The 19,997-nt window shown below is 25.6% G+C and overlaps 1 protein-coding gene across 1 annotated transcript; it reads right to left on the bottom strand.

Annotated features, from left to right (window-relative positions):
* Positions 1-8,485: 8,485 nt before the first annotated feature.
* On the bottom strand, positions 8,486-19,096 carry LOC122853926 (slit homolog 3 protein-like). The gene is made up of 5 exons (XM_044154333.1): positions 18,968-19,096; positions 18,674-18,782; positions 13,608-15,020; positions 9,246-9,757; positions 8,486-9,157 (listed from the first exon to the last, which is right to left on the bottom strand). Exons 1-5 carry the CDS (start codon positions 19,094-19,096, stop codon positions 8,486-8,488), a joined length of 2,835 nt encoding a protein of 944 aa, XP_044010268.1.
* Between the last annotated feature and the right edge of the window lie 901 nt (positions 19,097-19,997).

Below are 19,997 nucleotides of genomic sequence, written 5' to 3'. Positions count from 1 at the left end.
AATACGCAAATACGATTGAGCCTGAAACAAATTTATCGGTTTAGGAATTAATTACAATTAATATACGTAATCATGCCATTACTTGCTACAACTTCCACTAAACTTTTAATGTCAAACCATGATTATGTGACTGGTATAGAAACATGTGAATTCAGTCATGAATGGGCAATTAAAAACTTCCGTCACGGGACCAGAAAAAAAATTGGATTACCAAGTTTTTCATCTCAATATTCTGATTTTAACGATACATGGACTTTGAAAATATATCAAGTAGATACCGATTGTAAAAATTCAGCATATATATTATTTGATCTACATATTCATTCATTTAATACTTCAAAATTACAAACAGAATGTAAATTAATAATTAATGATAGAAGAGAAATGACTAAAGAATATGATTTTGATAAATTTTGTCAAAAAATCACATGGGACTTTTTTATAAAGACATCAGACTTTTTCGATCCATCCAATGGATATTTACAAAATGATGAACTTAAAATTTGTTGTATAATAAAAATGTCTAGAAAACTAACAAATAATTCTGATGTCACTCCGAAATTTATTGAAACACAACAATTGAGTGCAGACTTGGGGAAACTTTTGTTAAATAAAAAATCAGCTGATGTTACCATTGAAGTGGGTCAAAAATCGTTCCGTGCAATTACAGGCATTCTTGGAGCACGCAGTCCTGTTTTTGCTGAAATGTTTAATCATAAACAATTAAAAGAAAATGAAAAAAATAAAATTGTCATTGAAGATATTGATGAAGAGGTTTTTGAAGAATTTTTACATTATATTTATACTGGTGAATCGCTGAATGTTAAGAAAATGCCGATGGAATTATTTGCTGTTGCTGATAAATATCAGGTTGATGGTCTTAAAAATATTTGTGAAACAATATTATGTGAAACGATAAATTCTGATAATTTTGCAAGTATACTTGTTTGTTCTGATAAATGTCATCTTAGAAAATTAAATAAAGCATGTTTAAAATTTATGAAAGAAAATTTGAAAGATATTTTGTCGAATGAGACATTTAAAGCGTACAAAAAAAAACATCCTGAAGTTTTTGTAAGTGCTCTTGAGGAATTGTTGTCAACAGCAACTTCTCAAAAACCTTTTTCTTTGTGTAGTATTTCATAACAATATTATATTCATTGGTGTTTGGTACAATAAATATTCATTGGTGTTTTGTTTACAACAAACTTTCAGTTTTATATACATAGCTCTTATAAACATTCCGAAATAACTTACTCAATTTTTGTCTAAATCTCATATAATAATAAATATAAAAAAAATTATTGAGGTATAAATTTTTATCAATGACTCATTTTTTTTAAAACCTTATATATTATCCTTTTTTTGGTTGTCAAGTTTTTATTAAAAAATAAATGGGCTGAATTGTCGACGTGATCGGTCGAGAAAATCCTACTGCAACTCATATAATCTAGTATGGGTTGTAGCAGGATTTTTTCGTTGGTTCACGTCACAGATTCACGCCCTGAAGTCTGAACAGGTATTTTTGATGATTTAAAGCTTATGTTAAACGTCGAGAATTCGAAAATATAAACCAAAACCTTCGTAATATGAAAGTTATTTTGAAAAAATAATGTGTTTATTTTTATATTAAGAAATATTATTTTATAATAGAAAATGTTTATAATTATAATGTTATACATTATTATCTCATCCATTAATAATTATCAATAAGTATATGTTCGATCGATTGTATAGATTTTTCGATTACTCGATTGATTTATTAAAAGATTTCTCGATGCTGAACCATGTGCTCGAATCTGCTCCCATCAGCCACCAGTCACCATGTGTTCATGTTTTTATTGCCCATCAGTCTGAGTTAAGTGTTATTAACCTGTACATATAAATACGCAAATACTATTGAGCCGAATATACATTATCATGTCAGTAGTTACCCAGGATTCCGTCAAAGTTTTAATGTCAAAACAAGACTATGTTACTGGTATAGAAACTTGTGAATTTACATATGAATGGGTAATTAATGACGTCAAGAATGACCCAATAGAAATTAAATCACCAAAATTTTCATCTCATTATTCTGACTTTAACGATGAATGGATTTTGGAAATAGATCCAAATTGTAAAATCTTAGAAGGAGTGACATGTCTTTCAATACAATTACATCCTACATCATTCAATGAATTCAATGATACGTCACAATTACAAACAGAATGTAAAATAATATCAATTGTTGATAAAGATGTAAGTAAAGAATATTATTTTAGTGATCTAAAAAAAAAAGTATATTGGCTTGTTGGCCACTTTGGAATAACCTTGAATGATGCATTGAATAATGAATATTTTCGAAACCTTGAATTTAAAATTTGTTGTAAAGTAAGAATGTCTAGGAAACTAAAAAATCATTCTGTTGTAATTTTAACAAATATTGCAACACCACAACTGAAAAAAGACTGGAAAAATCTTTTGTTAAATGAAAAATCAGCTGATGTTACTATTCAAGTGGGTCAAAAATCATTTCGTGCAATTAAAGGTATTCTTGGAGCACGCAGTCCTGTTTTTGCTGCAATGTTTGATTATGAACAATTAAAAGAAAATGAAAAAAATGAAGTTGTCATTGAAGATATTGATGAAGATGTTTTTGAAGAATTTTTACATTATATTTATACTGATGAATCACCAAACATTGACAAAATGCCAATGGAACTACTTGCTGTTGCTGAAAAATATCAGGTTAATCGTCTTAAAAAAATTTGTGAAGCAATAATATGCAAAACGATAAATTTTGATAATTTTGCAAGTAGACTTGTTTGTTCTGATATATATAAACTTGAAGAACTAAATAAAAAATGTTTAAAATTTATAAAAGAAAATCTACAAGCTATTTTGTCAAGTAAGACATTTAATATTTACAAAAAAAAACATCCTGAAATTTTTATGAGTGTTCTTGAAAATTTGTTGTCAACAACAACTCCTCAAAAACCTGTTTCTTCTTGTAACATTTTATAACAATTATCATAAAATGAAAAATATTTATTAGTATTAAAATAAAAAATTGGCGTTTTGTTTAAATAATAAAATAAAATAAAAAAAAACAGTTCGATACATTTTAGTAACAATTTCAAATAACTTATTAATTTTTTTTTCTAAATCTTGATTGTAATAAAAAAAAAAATATTGAAAAACAAATTTTTTATTTATAAAATCGAATTTTTTAAAAACCTTTATTATCCTTTTTTTAGTTGTACAATTTTTTTTTTTTGAAGAATATATATTATTGTAAGATTCATCATTTTGTTATATAAAATTCAACTGGATACAAAAAAAAATATTAGCCAGTAAATTTGTATCAATACACTTATTGTTTAAAAAATCTTGTTATCCTTTTTCTAGTTATTAATGTTTTTTTGAAAAATAAACATTATTTTTCGATTCATTAATTGTTACAAAATTTAACTGTCATGTATTCGTGATAATATTTACATTCCATAATAATTATTATAAATACAAATTTAAAAATAAAAAACTTGTGATTATCTTCTAAGTATATCAAAAACTTCAGGTGTCACATACATTCTCGAACTACATCTTGAATTTATTTTAATTTTATGGTGCAATACTAGTTGTTGCATCAGAATATAAATACACCTGGTATGGCCTATATGGACATGAAGCAATATTTTCTGATGAATTTCTCCTTCTTTTTTTTCACAAAAATCATGTTCTTTTGAATGCAACATGTACAATCTCCATAACGCTGATTTTAAATCAACGTACATGGTACACATGCTTTTGCATATATCAATAGCCAAACTAGCAATTAACTTGCACTTTCTTTGAATATGTACATTATTTTATTTAATTTATAATTAATTGTATTTTCTATGTTTTATCTTGACAGTAAATTAAAAAGAAAAAAATTCATTGTTCCATTGTAATATTATTTTGTTTATATATCTTTGAGATTATGAATATTTGGTCCTCACGAATCACAAATAAGTGACACTATACATAAAGAAATGAATCAAGAAAAAAAAGACAAATACAAGTAGATTTAATACGTTTTTTCAAGAGTATTGAGTCAAAAGCCAGTAAAATATTTTTTATTATCATGAGGCAAGAAGTAACAACTAAATATAAATAAATTGATAAAGTAGGTTTATTAAAATCACAACATTATTCATTTTTTTAAATCAATTATTACAATCGAACATTACAATGTTTTCTATAAATAAATAATACAATACACGATTAAATTAGTGATTAAATTAATTCAACTGTATGTTTGAAATTTTAAAAAAACATTGTGGTCAGAGTTTACAACTTTTCAAGACTAATCAATAGACTTAAATTTTTAAAATTATTATTATTTTGTTATACAATTAGGATGTCGAGTACTCATGATAATATTTACAATTTATAATAATAATTCTCTATACAAAATTAAAAAACAAACAATTGTGATCACCTAAAAATTATCCTACAAGTATTTCTCTAGGTGCCAAATGCATTCTTGTATTACATGTTTAGTTTTAAAGTTTTCGAAAAACAATGTGGTATTTACAAATGAACTCTTGAACATCAGTGCTCGGTTAAGTTCTACGATGCAGAATAGCTGTACCAACTCTACTACGAGGGAGTTATAATCATGGATTTTAAAAGACACATATACGGTTGAGCTAAGTTCTTCTGTTAATTTCTTCTAAAACTTCAATAGTTGCTTTAGTATTATCAATATTGAGAAATTGTAAATTTGGCAAATTTTTATCAAGTTCAATTATTGCGCTATTAGTGACTTGACTGCAATTCGATAAGTCCAAGCTTCTTATTTTGCTGTTAAACAAACATTGAACTGACCGATCAGTTATGAATTTATTTTCTATATTTGTTCCCATTAAGCCAAGACTAAACACTTGCAGGTTTTGTAAATTATTAAGAGCAATTAAGCCTTTATCCGTTATTTTTGAACTACGTATGATTAAGGATTTCAAATTTCTAGAATTAATAGTAAGATTTATAAAAAATTTATCTGTCAAATCGTAATCCAATGTGATTATCGCACTCTTGAGATTTTTCATACTACTAATGACAGTCATTAAAGCTTCGGTTTCTGGAGATAATACCTGAAAAATGAATAATTTATTATTAGCTATTGAAAATAAAAAAAAAAAATGAATTAAATTTTTTTTTTTATATTGTAATAGTTGTGAAATTTATATACTTACAGAAGAAATCGATTCAACTGGTGTGTCTTCTAGATCACTAAATTCTCCAGATTCACATGAAATGACAAAATTTTTCAAGGTTTCACGAACGTGTTCTAATGACTCGATCAAAGTCATTGGTAAAGTTAAATTTTCACAGTGCCAGTAAATTGATAATCCTTCAAGATGACTCATGTTAGAAAAAACATTATAAAAATCTTTACTTTCTATTTCTTCAAATCTTAATACGAGTTTTTTTAGATTTAAACAATTATATTTAATCAATTGCATTATTTGAGAAAAAGGATAATAATATAAGTCAAGTTCCGTCAAATTACATCCACAGAGATTAATCAGATATTTTAAATCATCTTCTTGACTTTTGAATGATTTAGTGGTTGGTTTAGGAAAAATATACGTTGTGAAGCTGGAATCAACAAAATCATTTCCCCAGTTTTTGCAAACTAAAATAAAAATTATTATTATTAAATTGTTTTGTGATTTTTTTTTTCATTTTTGGTTTAAAATTATATTGTTAATTTGTGTTGATTTTTATTACTTACTTTTTTCAAGTCTCGGTTGACTTGCAAATAGTGGCTGCATGCGCATCATACGCATTTTACGCTGTACTAAAAATTGTTCTCTTATTATACTCAACATTTTCACATTGTCCTTATTATCATCACCTGTAAATCCATATTTTTTTCCTGTTCGTGTTTCAAATAGATAAACTTCATTTTTAGTTATTCTGGTAGGTGAGTTGATCTATGAAATAAACATTAATTAATTATTTGATTTAATTAGTAACACAAAAATTACAGCAACTTGAAATTGATAATGAAAAAACATCATCAACATTATGACTCAATACTTACCTCTTCTTTCGAAATTAACTTGAATGTTTCAATCCATTGAGTATCAATTGCAACAGGTTCCATATTTCGGGTTAGTCTATAAAAAAAAAAAAAAAATTAATGAGTTATTCAATTAGAAACATATTATTGATTATTTATTTTTACACTGAGAAAAAAAACTAACATTTTTTACTACTACTTTCTATAATAAAAATGACCGGGCTGCGTAGTAAAGGCCGGGTATTTTGTATTTAGCTCATTATTATTTGTTATACCTATATAGGGATCTGACCTATTCACCATGGCATTTGCCCAAGTGGAAAAAATATATTTAATTCATATACATGTATAATGGAAATATAAATTAAATTTAATGGCTATACAGATTTGGGCATACTAAAATTAAATTTAGAAAAAATTTAGAAAAAATATAAATTAAATTTAAAATATATACAGTTTTGGACATACTAAAATTAAACTTTTCCTAAATTTTTTCTTAATTTTTTTTTTATTTTTTGTAAATTTTTTTTAAATTTAATTTTAGTATGCCCAAATCTGTGTATATTTTAAATTTAATTCATATTTTTTTTGAATTTTTTTTGAATATAAAGTAAATTTCCATTAAATATATTTTTTCCACTTAGGTGGTGGCGCACAGTGATCTATTTCCAGATCGTTGAAACTACATTGGAAAATTTTATATGGTATAGTTTGTTGAAAATAACATACTATAGTAAAACGATCTGGAATGCGCCATATTGCCTCACAGATGAGCTTTTACACAATAAAATGTGTGCGTGAGCGACGAAACCCGGCCCATAGGTCAGATCCCTATATACAAACCTGTCATATCAATTTTTACCATGCTGCAAAGTAAAAAGTAATATACCTATACAGTAATCTATATTATCGACACATTATTTTTTATTTATCAGAACATTAAAAACCCAAAAATCAATTTTTGCCCGACGATTACCCTGCTAGGACAATAAAAAATGTGAGTTTGTTTTCTCAGTGTATACATAATTAATAAATTGATAAACTGTACCTTTTTTCTTTTCGCACGTGGTTAAAATGATGTCTAACTTGTTCCGACCAGTTTGAACTTTTTGAACTACCTGTAAGGTTGAGCAGCTAGCGAGAATTGATGAAACGAATGCAGCGAATGCAACTGCAGCATCCCATATCCCACATCACACACCCCCACTTTCAAAAAGACTAGAGATACCTGTTTTTGCGCACTTCAGTGTAGCCAACCCCACAGTATGCACAAAAAATTGCAAAAAATATATTATATATATAAAAATTATATTTTAAGCAACATTATTTCCTCTAAACATAATTTTTTGGCAACCTCAATTCCTTAGCTACATCTTTCCCTTAGCTACTAACTACTACTAGCTACTGTTTTTCCTTGGACATTTTTATTTATTTTATAGATAAAATACATGTGAATTTATTTTTCAAAAATAAAAATATCCAAGAAAAAGCAGTAGCTAAGGGAAACATGTAGCTAAGGAATTGAGGTTGCCAAAAAATTATGTTTAGAGGAGATAATGTTGCTTAAAATATAATTTTTTGGCAACCTCAATTCCTTAGCTTCTATTTTTCCTTGGGATTTTTATTTATTTGAAAAATGAAATACATCTAATTTTATTTATCAAATAAATAAAAATGTCCAAGGAATAGCATACATCAAAAGCGCCTCTACATTTTACTTTTTGAACTATTTTACTGACCTATCCACCATTGTACATATTTGGCGCCTAAAAGCAATATGTCAACATGATATGTAATCTCACGAATTTATTACTGTAATTTACTTTGTAATATTTATTGGTAATAAGTTATTACTAATAACTAATAATTGATGATTGTGTATATTTTATTCGAATAATCTTAAAAATTATAATAGAAAAATGAGATAATAGACCATCACATGATATGTGGGGAAGGAGGGTTTTGACAGGTTCTAAGGAACATCATGAAATGCTAGGAAAGAAGATAGTTTGATTAGCTTACAAAAAAAAATAATAAATACAGCAATTACGATTTACGAGATTATACTCACTCAGATAATTTAACATTACTCAATATGACAAATATATTTTCCCTGTCGTTTTCTATGAGGAACGTATTATATTAATTAAATTTATAAAAATTTAAAAAAAAGTTAAAGATAATTGAATGTTGTTCGAACTCCCTTAAATCGGTCAACTTTATTTCAAGGTCGCAAAATCTGAAAAAATTCTACCAAATAGAGAATTATTCTAGCTAGCGATTAAAAAAAAAATTAGCAAAATCGAGTATAGTAAATGAACATTTTGTTTATAAATTTTTTTTATTATGAAAATTATTAATAAATTGTTACGAGTAAAAAAAAAAATGAATAATAATATAAAAATATTTTCTAATCTATGATATTAATAGTCAGTTATTACGAAAATTTGTTATATATCTAATTAATTTTGTTAAACAAATGATTTCGAAATATGGCGATTCATATTGTTTTTTACGTTTTTTATCAATTTTGAAAGAAACAGCTGAAAGCAAGCGTTGTTTTCGATTTCTTGATATTTCTGCTGCTTTTTTTATAAATTCAACAGTTACACTTGTATTCGGAACTAAAAGCATCTCCATATTTGGTGAATTTTCGAGAACTTTCATGGCCAAATCATCAGTAACTTTATTGCTGCGTAGTAACATTAATTTATTCAAGTTTTTGAGCAATTTAATTGATGAAGAATCAATGCTGTCATTAACGCCGAAAAAACAAAGATGTGTTAAATTATTGATCTTTGAAATGGCTACTACACCCTCGTTAGTTATCCATTCACAATTTATCTTAAGCTTTGTTAATTGCTTCATGGTATTGGCAATAGTATACAAACTATCATCTGAAACTTTGTATTTTGACAAACTCAATGTAGTTATATTCATAACTGACCCAAACTCATTTGGCTTAATGACATTTTTTTTTAAGGAACGATCATAGTAAGAACATTCTATTGTGTGATTATTTCTCAGATACTCTTCTAACTCTGGGTACATTATTATACCACCAAATTCAAATTTTTTCAGATTCTTTAGTCGACAAAGTACCTGCAGAAGAAATTATTTATAAGTATATGTAAAAAATAAAAAGAATATTTTTGATTTTTTTTTTTAATAGATATAAAGTTTAGCTTACAAAATTGGTGGTCCTCGTAAATTTATAGAATGTATAATTTTTAGGATTTATATAGCTGGGTATCTGATCATCTTGCCAATTGAACAGAGTCAGCTCAGTCAATGTATCAGCGAGGGCCAACAATGCAGTGATTAAATAATGAAGCATATATAACTGTGTAGAGTCACATTGAAATATAACTGCTAATACTTTAAGCTTAGATAAACGTGAAAATGCATTAAGTGCTAAAAATTCATCTTCAACAGGGCTGAATCTCAATCGAAGTTTCACGAGGTTTGGACAATATTCATTAATAACTCGCACTATGTCACTATGACCATAAGCTGTCAAGTCTAATTGTGTTAAATAACGACCACATTTATGAAGTAATGATTTTAAAAAGCTTAATTTTCTATCTCTTTTTGGATATTTTATCAAACAATTTGGATGCTTATTGTATTTCCAGTGAGTTAGTTGAAGTTTTTTGACATTACTCCAAGAATAATCAAGGGCTCTTTTCCATTTTTGACATACTAAAAATAAATAAATTATACAAATATATTAATTATCATAATCAAATTATTTTATCAATCAATTAATTGATATTGTACTTATATCACATACCCGATGCAATTTTAGGTCTTTCACATAATGGCACATACATGAATATTTCAGCCAGACAATCATCATCAACAAAGTCAATTATTGAATAATCATGATGCTCATAGTATATCTAAAAAATAATAATGAATATATTTATATTCTACAACAATAATTTAATAATTAATCTACAAGCATGTTTTTATTGCAGTTATATATTTTATACAAACCTCATTATTCTTTTTGTTAGAAGAACGTGTTGACATTTTATTTGTAATTTTATATTTTTTACAAAAAAGGTTTTCCGACTCTAATTTTCGTTTTTTTCTTAACTCTCTCATATTTGATGACATTAAAATTTGTTATTCACTATTACTAAGTTTTGTTTTATCTCAATAAATTAATTGTATTATAAAAAAATTTTAAGCTAAATAAAAGCTAAATGAAGACTTGGGTTAGTCACAACACGAAGCAAGAACCACCTTAGACTTAGGTTTTGAAATGCGTACCGACCTAAGCCGCTGCGAAGTGCGAACTGGCTGAAATCTGCACCTGTAGTCCTGTATTGACTTGTATTCAGTGTTGGGTAAATGGTCGATTTTTGGGTTTAATACTTTCATACCGGTATGAAATTAAACAGAAACCGGTATAATCCGGTATTAAGTATGAAAGTATAAACTCAGGAACGCCCCTATGGCATAAAATTGTCATACCATACCAGCATAAAACTCTCGAATGTCAAATTTTTTGTTGATATATTAATAGATGTATTACCAAATAAACAAATATATGAAAATATTTGATTATAAAAACTCAAAGTAATTATTTTAATTTATTTGAACAGATAATAAGCTATTGACAAATGGCTAGAAACAATGTAAATTCCTTTGAATTTCAAAAGGGTAATTCAGCCAAGTAATTAACATCTTTCCTTAGTCTACATTTTTCCCATAGCTTTTATTATAATTTAAATAAATAAATGGTCATAGGAAAAATGGTAGCTAACAAAAGGAATTGTCACATTTTAATTCATAGAAGTGAATTTTGCCAAAGAGAATTAACATGCGAACTGCATCCTTTCGCCAACTACAGGATTAATATGACCATTTACATTATTTAAATAAATAAAAAACTATAGGAAAATGAGTAGCTAAGAAAAAGAGATTATCATGTTAATTTTTACGAAAATTGAGATTTTTGCCAAAAGAAATTAACATGCAGGCAATATTCTCAACTACCATTTTCTATGACCATTTTATTTATTTAAATAAACAAAGCTATGGGAAAATATTTTCAAAAGAAAGGATGTTGCCTGGATATTTTCTATCAAGTAATTTGGTATAAGTATTTAATGTATTCTTTGACCTCATAATACCATTTTCCTTATAGCTTTATTTTTTAAATTAATAAAAAATATACAAATATTAATTTATAAAAATATTTTATCAACATATTAATTTCTTTGGCACTAATTAATATTTTTATGAATTAACATGTAAACAACATCCTGTCATAGACATTTTTTCCAATAGTTTTATATAAATAAAAATAAAAATATGTAAAAATAACTAAAAATAATATTGAAATATTTATTTATAAAAAGAATTAATTGAGTTAAAGATTTAATATAAAACCTCATTCTTTCCTTAGACATTTGTCAACAGTTTTAATTTATTTGTAAATTTATTATTACTTACAAAAGGTTTTCCGACTCTAATTTTCGTTTTTTCTATTAATGCTATAATTAAAGAATGATATTCTTAAATTTAAATTATGTCAATTCAAAATTATGTGTACTAATATAAAAATTTTAAATAAAGCTACTAACTTGGTATGAAAGTACGAAGCAAGAAACCACCGCGGTAGAATACGGTATTATACCGATTTACGACCGGTATGATACTGCGGAATTCTGCACCTGTATTGACCTGTATTCACAGGGCATTACAATTTAGGGCTTTTTTCGTCCACCGGTGGCGCTTGTGAAGCATTCGTATTAGAGTGGGTATAAACCATATATTTAATACTACTAATAATTTCGATTCCATTAATACAGTAAAAATATAAAAATAAACAAATAAATATTTAAAAATGATTTTCTTTTTTTTTTTTTTGTGAGTATGTAAATGACGACCAATGAAATGACTGGAAGCAGCGTTATTCATCAACTTTTTATAAAGGGATATTAGGCTCGGTAGTGTTTTTGCGCTTTCATTTTTTTTTTTTTTCGTCATTATTATTTTTTTTTCACACTTGACACGAGGCACTACCGTGCCTCTCGATAAATTATTCATTTACTATTTGAAAAAAAATAATAATTATATTGATGTACTTATACGTAGCTTTTTGTGGAGTGTTGTACTTGTTAAAACGTTTTTTAGCATTTGCTAATTTTAAATCAACGTATAAGGTGCATATGCTGTTGCATACATCAATAGCTATATACTAGCACTGTATTATGTTAATTATAATTGTGTTAATTATAAAAAATGAATCTCGCTCTCATGAACATATTTATTAATTTTTAATTTTTAATATGAAGAAACAATAATTTTCAAGTATTCCAACGTTTCATAAAAAATTATGTTTAATTCAGTAATTTAAAAAAAAGTAAATAAAAGTTATGACATAGTAAACTATATAATTTTCATTAATTAATGAATACTGACACTATTATTATAAATTTTAACTGATGAGATTTTGTCAAGCTTGTATACACTCAGGAAAAAACAATCCTAAAAAAAAATAATAACCTAAGAAAATGACGTTTTCAATAAGTTATTACTAATAACTGATAAAAATTCAACTACTTTCTCTGCATAATTTTTTAATGTCATAACTCATCATTTGTATGTAAAAATAAAATAAATAAAGATTTTAAAAACTATATGTTTTATTTTGTAATTTAAAAAACATTTAAATAAAAAATCTGTAACCATTGCATCATTTTTTTTTTTTGATTTTATTTATTTACTATTATTAATTCATTTATTCAATGAACAACCCAACTGGTTAAACCAAATTGTGAGGTCTTTACAAATATTCAGTTTTTTTTATAACATTATATAATAAACAAAAAAGTCTTTATTAATTATCAATAAATTAATAATATATAGAAATTGTTTTAAATTACGGTAATATAATTAAACACTAATAGTTCTATTCAATGATAAATATTAATTTATATTGTTTAATTTATTAATTTATTTAAGTTATATTATAAATATATCGAATGATAAAATTGTCAAATTGTTTTTGCTGATATAAAGTCTCTCAATATTTGATGGATTATAATATAAATACTTGTATCTAAAAATTAATTAGTTAATTCAGATCTTAATCGAGATGATAAAGATTCTGAGAGACCATTAAATATATTCTTGGATAAACTGGTCAATTCATTTTCGCTGATATCAAGTTGTTTAAGTTCTGATAAATCATCGAAAATACCGAGCTCAAAGTTTTGTAGTTTATTCGAATTTAAATTTAAGATACGGAGCCCTTGTAAACCATTGAATATATCTTTTGGTAAAGTTGTTAGTTTATTTCTGCTAATATTAAGTGTGTAAAGTTGTAATAAACCATTGAAACAACCTGACTCGAGATTGGTCAGTTTGTTCGAATGTAAATTAAAATATCTAAGCTCTTTTAAACTATTAAATATATCTTTTGATAAAGTTGTGAGATTGTTTGTGCTGATATCAAGATTATACAGGTTTGATAAATTATTAAAAATACCTGGCTCAAGGTAAATCAGTTGGTTTAAATAAAGACTCAGGATACGGAGATCTTGTAAACTACTAAATATATCTTTAGATAAAGTTATCAGCTTGTTTTTGCTGAGATAAAGTTCCTGAAGTTGTGATAAATGATTAAAAATATCCAACTCAAGCTTTTGTAGTTCATTCGAATTTAAATATAGGAAACTGAGTTTTTGTAGACCATTAAATATATCTTTCGATAAAGTTGTCAGTTTGTTTCTGCTGAGATCAAGTTCTTGAAGTTGTGATAAACCATTAAAACAACCAGACTCAAGGTTTTGTAGAGTATTTGCATTTAAATTTAGGATACGGAGCTTTTGTAGATCATTAAATATATCTTTTGATAAAGTTGTCAGTTTGTTTTCGCTAATATCAAGTGTATGAAGTCGTAGTAAATTATTAAAACAACCTGACTCAAGATTTTGCAGTTCATTTGAATTTAAATTTAGGATACGGCGCTTTTGTAGATCATTGAGTACACCTTTGGACAATGTTGTTAGACTGTTGTTGCTCATATCAAGTTGTGATAAATCATCGAAACAACCTGACTCAAGATTGCTTAATGTGTTTGATTTTAAATTTAAGTTCTGAATATTTTCAAGGTCATCGAATACACCTTTGGATAATGTTGCTAGACTGTTGTTGCTTAAATTAAGCTTAGAAAGTCGTGACAAGCTATTGAAACAACCTGCCGAAAAATTGTGTAGTTTGTTTGAATCTAAATATAGTGTCTGAAGATTTTCAAGACCATTAAATACACCTTCAGATAATGTTGCCAAACTGTTGTTGCCGATATTAAGTTTCTCAAGTTGTGATAAACCATTAAAACAACCTGACTCGAGATTTTGTAGTTTGTTTGAATATAAATCAAGATAACTAAGCTCTCTTAAACTACTAAATATATCTCTCGATAAATTTGTGAGATTGTTGTCGCTGATATCAAGATAATTTAGGCTCAATAAATCATCAAAAGTACCTGGCTCAAAGTAACTTAGTTGGTTTGAATTTAAACGTAAGGCACAAAGATCTTGTAGGCCATTAAATATATCTTTTGATAAAGTTACCAATTTATTTTTGCTTAGATTAAGTACCTGAAGTTGTAATAAATCATAGAAAATACTCGGTTCTAGATATTTTAGTTCGTTAGACTCTATTAGCAACGTACGAAGATCATCAAGAGGTTCGAAGATATCTTTTGGCAGTGTTGTCAGCTTGTTATAGCTGATATCTAGTTCATTAAGTTGAAGATTCTCGAGTCCTTGAAATAAATATCTTGGAAGACTAGTTGATGCTCTCCGAGAAAGGTTCATTTCATATTTTTCAGCATTATTACACAGCAATTCACATATTTGTTGATTATAATAAGGTGACTCTTGGTTACAAAAGTATTTATTATGGCAATTAATACTTGAAGTTGAAATATTTGTATCCATGACTAAAACATAATTAAATATTTGAAAATTTCATATTTAAGTTTTAATAACACAAATTAAAAATTCATCAATCAATTTTCGAAAGTTACTAATACCTAATAATAAATTCATGAAATACATTTACGATAGGAATTTTCAAAAATTAGTACTTTATAATTATTATTACAAAGTACTTATTTATAAATAGTAATAAAAACTCAAAAAATAATTTTATTTATTTCAACGTATAAGTACTGACTGAGTTTATGTTCATTGTCAAAGTCATACGTATGACGTCAGTGTTAATCCGTTGTTTCATTGTTATTTCCTCGGTTGATAATTTATAATAAATAAATAATAAATAAATTTACTCACTTGAAATTTTGTCAATATATCAATATAGATGTTAATGTTTAGCTCTAATTGTAAATAAGCTCTTTAACGTTTATTAGGTACTTGTTGATTGAGATAATGCGGTGATGATACACAATATGATGATTCTTGAAAACTTGAAAAATAAAAAAAAAATGAATCATCATTATTATTTTTGTAAGCTGATAACAAATACATATATTTACGTTGTCTAAAAAAAGTTTATGACAGTATATTTATAAAACCTATGAAATAAATAATGAAAAATCAATATATATGTTTCAATAATTGTTGGACTGAAATTTATCTATAACAATGTTTTTTTTTTTTTTTTTAAATGAGTCATCAAAGATAAAATAATAATATAATTGTTTTAAAAAAATGTATAGAACTTTATTTTTGCTTTTAATTGTGATTATTAATAACAAAAAAAATATTATGATTTTTTTTTTTTTTTGATAAAATCATAATAATTTTTTTTTATACTACAATATTGTAAACATGAAAAATATATTTTTTATAGATCCGCACGTGAATATAAAATACATTATGAGTATTTAGTGATTAATATATCTATTTTTAATGACACATATATTTCAAGTTTTTACTTTTTATATGTTCATCGATGAGTAAGCAATTAAGCTTAAAGTATTGACTGACTAAAAAGGTGATCACGTAAGTCATAAATGCCACGATAAAAAAAAAAAAAATTACATATTGATCAAGCTATGAATGGACATTAAAATAAGATTGAGATTGAAGAATACATTTTCAATAATACAAATTTAAAATTGAAAGTATTGAATGATTTATCACTTACCCCAGTAATGAAAAAAGCCAAAAATATTTAGCCAGCTATTTACGTGGCAACGGTTTTTTTATCGTAAAAGTGATGGATGAGTCCAGTCCTCGTTAATAACAGGCACTTTTCAAATTTATGTTAAAATAATTTTTTTTGGATTGCACCAGGTGATGAAACTTTTTTTTTAAATCACGTGTGCTTCGTTAATTATTAATTATTGGTGGGAACAGAACTATGCGTATATGCATCAACGAATAATTCGTGAGTGAGTAGTATACGGCATTCAAGTAGGCTATAAATATTAGTATTTCTAGCATTAGACGCTCACTTGTATAACGCATGCGTAGTTTCAAAAATAGTTTCGTCACCTGTTGCAATCATTGGATATTTTCTATACGACGCGTGGCCATTATTGGCATAATTAGTGCAATCCTAATTAAATGTTCCATTGGTGGGAGTAAAAATTGTCGAACTGGATATTAATTGATGTATATCAATACGCGTATAAATAATATATTTTAAAAATTATAAATTAAATAATATAAAAAAATATAACATGTTTTTTACGTGCACAATAATAATTTGATGAAAATTTTTATTTAAATAAATTGTATATAATTTAATTCTTTTTTTCGCTCCAACAAAAAATATTTTTTTTTTTTTGTATAAAATTAATTTTATAAACTTATGAAAAATCAAAATTTATGAGAATGTTATATTATATGGTTTAACTACTATTGGGCTCTTCAAAATGATAAATAAATAAATAAATATGAATTGTATTTTTTATGACAACGTGGCACTAATAACGTGATCATTTTTTTTTTATATCCAGTGATTTATACAATGTAATTTTTTTGTTTTATTTTAAATAAATTTTTTAAATTTAAATTAAATTTTTAAATTTTAAATTTTTTATATTTGATAAAAATAGTCTTGAATAATATTATTCATGTAAATGATTTTTTTTGGAAAATAACTGTCGACGTATACAATGCTTAATGTCCGATAAAAAAATGAAATTAATTCCGTCGTTAGATTATAATAAATTGATATGAGTAATAGTAAAAATATACATCAAGTACTAATACATAATTATTATTGCAAATTACAAATAATTATATTTTTTTTGAGGATAATTGGTCCAATAATTTTAAACACTTTTATATGCATGTAAATTTTTCAATAACTTTTTTATTATTTATATACAACAGGCTAGTATATTTTAAGTTTAAAACAATTTAAGAAATTCATTTACATAATTTTTTTTACGTGTGAACTAATTTTATACTTTTCAATGAATCACAAAAAATAATTTTGTCTAATCACTAAAATACATGACGAACTACACGAGTCATCGTACTTGAAAAAATAAAAAAAAAAAACCTAATTCAATCATTACCGTCACGTTTCTTTAAAGGCTCATTGAATAACTTTTATTTTTTTTTATAACTAAATTTTATAACTTATATTTTCAAATGTTTTTTTTTTTTCAATTTCTTTTTGTTATTATTAAGTGTTTTAGCATCAACATGCATAAAATATTTTTGCGATTCAAGTTCTGTCTTTTACATAAAAAGTGTGTCTGACGATTATGATACCGAGGAAATTAATATGGCTAACAGAAATTTAACATCTCTTCCACGAGAAATATTCAGTGATCTAGAATCACCAACTTGTTTGATTTTAAAGTCAAACAAACTTACCAATCTTGAGCCTACTATTTTCAAAAACTTGTCAAATCTTAGACTTTTAAATATCAGTCTGTGTTATTGTTATCCATTTTTTTTTTTTTTTTTTGTTGATAAAAAGAAGAAAAAAAAATTAACTGACTCAGTATTTCAACTAAATATGTCCATAATTGAGGAAGATCAATGACAAGCTCTTCATGTAATTCTAGTAATTTATCATACCTGCGTGTATGTAATCTTTATTTCAGCAGTTATCGATAGTTAAAAAATTACAATTAAACTTGACAGATAATACAAAAAATCTATTATTTAATATTTCACTTACTCTCATTTAAATAATGAAAGCGGAAAGATAGATGATTTGATCATCTCTGCAAGTATCATGGAGTAGTTTTCTCGATCAATAGATGGTCTATCCAAAATAATATTTGATGATTCACGCATAAAATATGGATAAATTGAATCATCAAATTTTTTCTCGAATTCATATACGGAATCCTATAAAATTAAATGGAAAAAATATATGAATTTTAAAGATTAAAAATAAATACACACTTTTTTTTATCATGAAATAAAGTATCTACATTCCGGTTAATTCAAGATTGTAAATAATAATTACACAGCAGTTCCGAAATTAAAAATGACACGACCACGTCTTTATATGACCAGAGGCAGATCTGAGAAGCTTGCATTATTCATCTTTAATAACAAATAAAGTTGACTATTAAATTATATATGAAAAAAAAAAAGAAATTAATTAACAAAAATAAACTTACATTAATTAATTGATAAACGTAGGGATAAAACTTACGAGCACGAAGAAGACTTGAAATAAGATTCTTGACTTCACCCTGAAAGAGAACTTTTTTGTTACTTAAAGCTGTTTTTTGTGATGCTACTGACACTTTTTCTTGATCAATCTGTATCAACGATTTTTTATATTCTATGTATAGCATCAAATTCACTGTCTAAAATTTTAGTGACATCAGTTTTTTTTTTGTTTTTTTGATGTTACTGACACTTTTTTATGATCAATGCATTTTGATGCATTTATTAATTTTTCATTTTCATCTTTTATGAATTCGTTTTTTATTTCTATTATTGCTTCAAATATTTTAACTCTGAGACTAGCAGATGTACGAGATATTATTTCATCAGTGGTATCAATAAAATCTTTCTTCTCTCGTAAAAGATCTAAACTTATGCCAATTGCATCAGAAAGTGATAGTGACATGTCGCATTTTAATTAGACAACTGATTTCTGGATATTAAACAACATTCATATTTTCCTAAAAAAATAAAAGTAATATTAATTTCTTAAAATGTTGAAAAAATTTAGCAGCTATTGTTTGAAATATACATAACGATTGATATGTTTTATGACATAAAATTATATGTTTATTTTTTTTTTTAATATTAATTATATTGATACATACATACGTAGTTTTTTGTGGAGAATACTGTTGTACTTGTTGAAATTTTTTTCAGCGTTTGCTGATTTTCAATCAACGTAAGCAATGGTGGGCATGCTGTTACATTCATCAATAGCCAAACTAGCACGGCTCCAACTTGCACCTTCTTTAAATATGTACATTATTTTATTTAATTATTAATTCTGATTTGTTTTTCAAAAATATTGAGTTAATTTTATGACTCATGAAACAATAAATGACTTGGTCCAAGTTTTTCTATGGAACAAAAATTAGATCATACAAGTTTTTTTTTTTCTAATAATACACACGTAAATATTCAACTCCATGTTTTTTTTTTTTTTTATTTTACGAGTGTTTACAATTTACATGCTACTGCATCTATGTTTATTTATTTATTTTTTTTTTTGCAACAATCTCGAGTTACATTCTTTGCTTTAATTTATTTAAAAATAATTTTTTTTTCTATCAAATATAAGCAAAGTAAATTTTTACAAAATATCTCAGGTAATATTTTACAAATTAATTGTATGTTATATTTTCATTGTTCGACTGTGATATCATTTTGTTAATCTCTTTGAGATTATGAATATTTGGTCCTCACGAATCACAAATAAGTTATTTGAAATATTACTTAATAAAAACAACCAGAAAAAAAAAGACAAATACAAGTATATTCAATAATTTTTTTTTGTTATTATGAGG

The sequence above is a fragment of the Aphidius gifuensis genome, linkage group LG4 (genome assembly GCF_014905175.1).
Source record: "Aphidius gifuensis isolate YNYX2018 linkage group LG4, ASM1490517v1, whole genome shotgun sequence".
Lineage (NCBI taxonomy): Eukaryota > Metazoa > Arthropoda > Insecta > Hymenoptera > Braconidae > Aphidius > Aphidius gifuensis.
This window is presented reverse-complemented; position numbering and strand designations above follow the sequence as displayed.

Coding starts and splice junctions, on each gene's coding strand:
- LOC122853926 (XM_044154333.1), bottom strand. CDS start 19,096: ATGTCACTATCACTTTCTGATGCAATTGGCATAAGTTTAGATCTTTTA. Junction 18,783..18,967: donor TCAGAGTTAAAATATTTGAA/GCAATAATAGAA, acceptor TCGTTGATACAG/ATTGATCAAGAAAAAGTGTC. Junction 15,021..18,673: donor TTCAAGTCTTCTTCGTGCTC/GTAAGTTTTATC, acceptor ATTATGTTTTAG/TCATGGATACAAATATTTCA.